We start from the raw sequence: 6,447 nt of genomic DNA, 5'->3' as shown, positions 1-6,447 counted from the left end.
TCCTATTGCAAACTGCAATTTCTAAATGGTTGCTCTAGGGTATGTTACATTGTTTCATTGATTGTTTTGTTTGGGTGGTTTTTTTAAGAAATAAATAAAATAACCCTGAAGATAGTTAGCTGTGAAGACTGTCGGTCTTCTGATATCCGTACCCTCAGTGATTCTTCCAAGAAACCTGAGAAATGACTTAGGATTTATGGGGGATTTCCGATTCCTCTGTATACAGTGTTATCAAGTGACTGTAGAAGGGAGAAATCCTTCAGTCACTCTGGTTTGAGGAGTGGCTTCATATGTTCAGTAAAGTATGTGAGACAGTGGACCACAGTGAATCAATTCCCTTTTAATTTGTCACTTCAGACTACACTCGGGGTGGAAACTCAAACAATTCTTGATAATCAGTAGCTCCTTAGTTGCCTTCTACCATCTCACTAACAGCTCCATTTACTATGCTGGTGCATCTAAAATTACCTTCTGTAAAGCCATCATCTTCAATTGTCTCCTCCATATGTTTTGTAACTCGCTCGTACAAGCCCTGTGTCTCCAGCATACTCCGGTTTAGAGTGTCTGTGGCTTCACTTAGCTTTGATGGTGCTGCAGAGCCCTGTGTGGACCGTGTGGAGCACAGTGCAGGGCTAGCAGATGGAGTAGAGTGTCTGAGGATTTGAATGTCCCATTAGCCAAGCAGATGCTGCAGTCTGGTTTGGCAGATGATTGCCTAACGCTGTTTGTGTTTTCTTTCCTGTTACCAGAGCATTTGTGTACCTGAGCAATCTGCTGTACCCGGTGCCCCTTATTCACAGAGTGGCTGTTGTCAGTGAGAAAGGAGAAGTACGAGGATTTCTGCGAGTGGCAGTGCAAGCTATAGCAGGTGAAATACTCTGAGAGCTTTACATCACAGCTCTTTGGTACACTATGAATAGCGGCAGCTTTAAAAAAGAGGAAACAAATCAAATCATTCTCTCTTACACTCAAACCTGAATGTTGCAAAGAACACTTTTTCTCTAGAAAAAGGGCCGTGGCATTATTTGGTCCCTCAGTGAAGCGTTGGCACACATTCTGCATCTTGGAATTTCCCGTGCAAGCATTTGCTGTGGAAAAAACCTGGTGTTTAAGCAGGCGTCGCTGGTGTTACTGTCCACAAAGAGGAGGAGGTTAAATGGACAGATCGTAAGGGCAGAACCGCCTACAGCACATACTTGTGGAACTTTGCTAGTGTTACTGTTTAGTTTACGCTACAGAATTTTAGATGGCAGTTTAAACCGATGTTATATACCCATGCAGGTCATTGTATTATGGTGCGTTAATTTACCTCAGGTACAATGATCAGAAGTAAATAAATAATCAAAATGAGCACTAAAGTGGTTTTGCATTCAAAATTATCTAACCACGGTATATTCATGATGAAACTTCATAGCTTGCCTTCATGGATAGGTTTCTGCTATGATTTTTTCCAGCACTCATTCTAATCTGTTATTGGATGACTGGAACGAGGCCTCTTCTGCTTTATGGCCTGGGTTCCATTGTAATCAGAATTTCTGTTTAGATAACTCTGAGGGTTTTTCCCTCTCATGCCCATCATGTTTTTTTCTTCTCTTTTTTTTTTCTTTTTTTAGCTGATGAAGAAGCCCCAGATTATGGATCTGGTATTCGGCAGTCTGGCACAGCTAAAATTTCATTCGACAATGAATATTTTGATAAGGTAAGAAGTGTTAAAATTGAGTTAGGTTTCTTTGAGTGCACTAGCTTGTGCTAGATGAAAAGTGGGGGAAGAAGGGATGGCAAAACCAGAAACTGCAGGAGTCTGTTACACGCCAACTCATTGAATTTTTCAGAGTGATTTTTCTTCAGTTGCGATGACTCGGTCTGGGCTGTCATTGGAAGAATTAAGAATTGTGGAAGGGCAGGGACAGAATTCAGAGGTTACCACTCCTCCGGAGGAGATCAACAGAATGAATGAGCTAGGTAAGCAAGAAATGTGTAGTACTTTCGGAGAGCTGAAGGGAAATCTGGGACGCTTTCGATGATAGAAAGGGGTTCTGAGTGTCCTTCAAGAATATGACAGATAGGGAGAGGTGTAACTGGTGGGTTGCATTTGATAGATGCTGGAACTGTTGATTTGAAGAACTGTGCAGAAAAACTGTTCCCAGCTCTTTGGATCTTTTGATTATTGGGCTCAATAGAAAAACAAAGTGTGATGTTACTAAACTCTGTTTAAGATGAAGGACTAAAGGAATATTTTAAAGGAAAGGAGGGGGGTAAAAGTGATTTCATGTTTGTGTCTCCCTAAGACTTGAAGTCAGCCACTCTGGACGGAAAGATGACTATGGAAGGATTCACTGAGGAAATTGGTGATCACTTGAAACTGGGTAGTGTGTTTACTTTCCGTGTGACAGTGCTACAGGCCAGTGGCATCCTTCCTGAATATGCAGATATTTTCTGCCAATTCAAGTAAGAATTTTTCCCTTACTTACATTACACAATGAATGGTTTGATAGAGAACGCAAATAACTGTGAGCAATGGAGGGTCTGACCGAGAGCTTTTCAAATCAGTGGCAGTGTGGTATAGCAGAGAAAAATGTCTTGTCAGGTACTGGAATTCGTGTTACGAGCAGTAACAGCTTTGTGTTAGCATGGTGTTAAAGTGTTGCAGAAAGGATCTAGTTATAGATATGTTAAGTTCGTCTTGATAATGGCAGTGTTAAGTTGTACATACGCTCAATGGGAATGAAAGCTGTGTGACTCCTGAGTAACTCAACAGGTCTCAGGTGAAAGTGCTCTTTGGCTTTGTTTCTTAACAAGTAAAAGGAAAAATGGGAGTAATAAAGACACAAAACAAGTACAGTCCCAAAGACTAGGGTATTCCTAGCTCTAGGCTATCATTCAACTCCCTGTAAAGTTGTAGCAGAATAAACGTGTGGGTGTTCTTTCAGTGCTGGGTTCACAGCACAACAATCTTCACTAAACTTTTCTGTGGTGGTTTATTTTTGTTTGTTTGTTTGCTTGGGTTTTTTTAAGCTTTTTACATCGGCATGATGAAGCTTTCTCAACAGAACCTCTCAAGAACAATGGTCGAGGGACTCCCCTTGGGTTTTATCATGTTCAGAATGTAAGTAAAACTTTACATGAAAAGTAAATGGCTGCTTTACCGCTGGGAGTTGTGTGTATCCTTCTTGTTAAACTCATGACAGGTGTAAGGGAAAGGGGGGCAAGGGGAATTATTAAGAACTGACAGCAGAAGGAGTGATGAGCTGAATGATGTAATTCCCAGTGGAGAAAAAAACACAGAATCATTCTGTTTCATCTCTACTTCCTGCCTTTGAATTCCCTGTTTCCTTTCGAGGATGTTCAATGAAACAAATCTAGAATTCAGGAAATAAAATACATGTGAATAGCAGTGCTTGTGATCTCAGATGAACTGACTATATCTGTTTTTTATGAACTACAAAATCCTTTGGTTACATGTAGCCTCCACTGCACCTACGTAAAATGCCTCGTATTCAGGCTTCCATTTTCTTCTTTGTCAGAGAATAGCATTAATGCCTAAAGCAAAAAGGAATACAATTGCTTTTACTGTGAGTGGTGCTAAACTCACAGTAAAAGTGCAGTATGAAAAGTGCAGTCTTAAAATTTGCACTAAGAAGATTTCCTTTTTGTATGTCTCATTTTCTTGCTTTGCCTCATAGATCGCTGTGGAAGTGACGGAGTCATTTGTGGACTACATCAAAACAAAGCCTATTGTGTTTGAAGTCTTTGGACATTATCAGCAGCATCCTCTCCATCTGCAGGGACAGGATCTCCACAGGTATTGGTCACTGTTCTGGCACAAAGGCTGCCTGTGATCATGCTCAGGGTTAGCTCTGCAGTTCAGGAAGTACTTTTTCATGCTCCTCATGCCACACCCTTACGAGCAGGATTCCTGACGGAGGTAAGAGCCCTCGCAGAGGCCTCTTTACCCGGCGTAGTATGTTTTATTAGTGAGTGATGGAAAAGCTGTTCTGCCAATACAGCTGCAGCCACCCTACCAACACCGTGGTGATAGAATATCGTACCCGTAACTTCAGCAGTGATCTCAGTGAGTTCTGGGTAAACCTTAACAGTACTCCAAGTTGTAGTGTTCCCTCAGGGCAAGTGGCCTGAGACATAAAGGTAGGATGAAAAAAGAAGAGACAAGATTAGAGGGGGGAGAAAAGTGGTTCTCAACCTTTTGACATACTAGTGCCAAAGTTGCTGAGCATTTGAACTTTGGAATCGGGGAAAGGACCCCTAGTGTGTTGTCTTCATAGCATCGGGGAAGAGGCTGTTGTCTGGAGTGCTCGGCCTCGGTAACCCTCCTAGTGAAGGCAGCGGCTGGAACTGCGAACACGTGCTGGTTTTAAGAGGAAATGCCAGCTGAGGCTCGTTCCTTTTCCTTAAATTATTTTGGGAAATGCCTGTTCCCTACTTAAATTTTCAGTGTACAATGGGGGTAGGGCAGCTGGAAATGGTAAGTTGGGGTTTGGGGGGATTTTTTGGGTTTTGTTGTTTTTCGGAGGGTTTTGTTGTTTTTTTACTGACTGCTAGGATTAATTAAGTTAAAATAGAAAAAAGACATAGGTTACTCTGAGAAGCGTGCCGAGTCCACTTGTTTTCCTGTCTTCATGGGATTGTGAGGATATTTTTATAGACAAAAATGGGTGGGAGGACTGTACTGGGCATCGCTGTATGTGTGTATTTGTATATATTTTTCATGTTTAGCTGCTTCTGTACTGATAACTCTTTTCATGCCTTTATAGCCCTCCACAGCCTTCCCGAAGATTCTTTCCACCTCCGATGCCACTCTCAAAGCCAGGTGAGAACAGTTCTCTAATTCTGTACATCACTGTACATCCACTGGAAGTGGAGGTTGTAGTGTTTTCCTGAGCTATTCAGGACACCAGAAACCAAACGGAGTGAGTGTTGCAAAGGGCATTGGACCTGTCTTTGCTGGCTATCTTCCTTTTCATGTGTTCTCTTCAACCTCCTCTTGCAGAATGTGCTTCTTGGTTCATTAAAGGGTAGAATTTCATTCCTGAGGTGTTGACCATAATCCATGAGATCTGGCTATGGCTCTTTATGTGCTTACTGAGTGCTTGACTGGAGATTTTCTTATTCATTAACTGCTCCATCTTTTTGCTCTCTAACATTCTTCTTCAGCGAGTTGGTCTTGTTGAAATGGTCCGTGGTTTTCTTTGCTTAATTGTAATAATGTATGCTGAACTCTTGTGTGTTTTGGTTTTTTTTCCATTTCACCTTTTAATTTCCTCCTTCTTTAGCTTTCTCTCACCTGCATATTTCTACCATTCCTTTTTTTGTGTGTGTTCCATTCCCTTTGCAGACCATGAAAGAAAAATTGAGTTGATTAGGTATCTTATGTCTGGCTATGTAAACGTGCATGTGCTGAACACACTGTCCGAGCATGCCAACGTGCTTGCGTCCTCTGCTGTGGCTGCTTTCCAAGATGGAGCTGACCAGCTGCCACCTTTTCTCTTTCTGCCTGTTCCCAGTTGTCAGAGTGAGCGGGCTCCTAAACGAGATGGTTAGTAGCCAAACGATCTATGGTAGATGTAGTAGATCCAAAATGTACTTCAAAATTCCTTTTTCCTCATCTTTATCATATAGTATTCTTGGACTAGAAACTGCCGTGGTTGTGATCATGGAAGGATGATGCTGTACTTAAGTTTAGGGCTGTTCCTAGAGAACTATATAAACATTCTACAGACTCCAGTGTGGTGTGTATCACAGTTTTTTCTGTGTCACTGAATCTATTCCGTGAAACTTCCTGGACCTTTAATTTTTTTGTGTGTTCCATACATAGTTTTGAGGTATTGGGATGAGAGATGCCACGTTATGAAAAACAGCCAGGCTTAGTGAAAGCATTCTGCTGGGTTCTGTATACATTTCATTTTTGCTCATCTCTGTCTGTCAATAACAGTGCTGTTTCTCAGTTACATTTATTCTGTTTTATAAAAGAGAAGCCAAACAGAAGACATGCTTGGTATTAATTGTGCCAGAGCAAGTCCATGAGAACTTCTAGAACCGATTTTCACCTTCAGTTAAATGTGTCTTTCTGTGTCTTTTTCCTCTTCTGGTGCCCTTGAGGTTCTCTGCTTAGCAATAGACTTGGGTGACTCAAGTTTGATGTTTCTCTTGCTATCAACAGGCCTTAGTCCAGCTGTGATGATGAGTTCATGTGCAGCTACATGATACGATGGGTGTAATAGAGTGATGAGTAATGAAAGGAAAGAGTACATGATGACACTGAAGCTTGCTACCTAGCATGGTGGAGTTGTAGTGCTGTAAATAACTGGTTCTGGTAAAATCTGTGCCTCTGAGGTAGCTGCTATTTACCTCAGAAAAGAAACAGAATTCCTTTTTTTTTTTTTCCCCCCCCCCCCAAGAAAGAACACACAGGCCACCACAATACGGCCC

General features: G+C 41.7%; 1 protein-coding gene across 2 annotated transcripts in view; it reads left to right on the top strand.

The window, feature by feature from the left end:
- KIF1B (kinesin family member 1B) overlaps positions 1–6,447 on the top strand; it is a 79,190-nt gene that overhangs the window by 57,361 nt on the left and 15,382 nt on the right. For both annotated transcript variants that reach the window (XM_010137102.1, XM_010137028.1), the window contains 7 exons: positions 750–868; positions 1,614–1,699; positions 1,833–1,962; positions 2,289–2,448; positions 3,016–3,106; positions 3,684–3,802; positions 4,773–4,828. In XM_010137102.1, the coding sequence (XP_010135404.1) occupies positions 750–868; positions 1,614–1,699; positions 1,833–1,962; positions 2,289–2,448; positions 3,016–3,106; positions 3,684–3,802; positions 4,773–4,828 (761 nt within the window). The remainder of the gene's footprint in view (positions 1–749; positions 869–1,613; positions 1,700–1,832; positions 1,963–2,288; positions 2,449–3,015; positions 3,107–3,683; positions 3,803–4,772; positions 4,829–6,447) is intronic.

The sequence above is a fragment of the Buceros rhinoceros genome, unplaced genomic scaffold (genome assembly GCF_000710305.1).
Source record: "Buceros rhinoceros silvestris isolate BGI_N320 unplaced genomic scaffold, ASM71030v1 scaffold8620, whole genome shotgun sequence".
Taxonomy (NCBI): domain Eukaryota; kingdom Metazoa; phylum Chordata; class Aves; order Bucerotiformes; family Bucerotidae; genus Buceros; species Buceros rhinoceros.
Note: the sequence above shows the minus strand (reverse complement) of the source record. Positions and strands in the feature narration are given on the sequence as shown.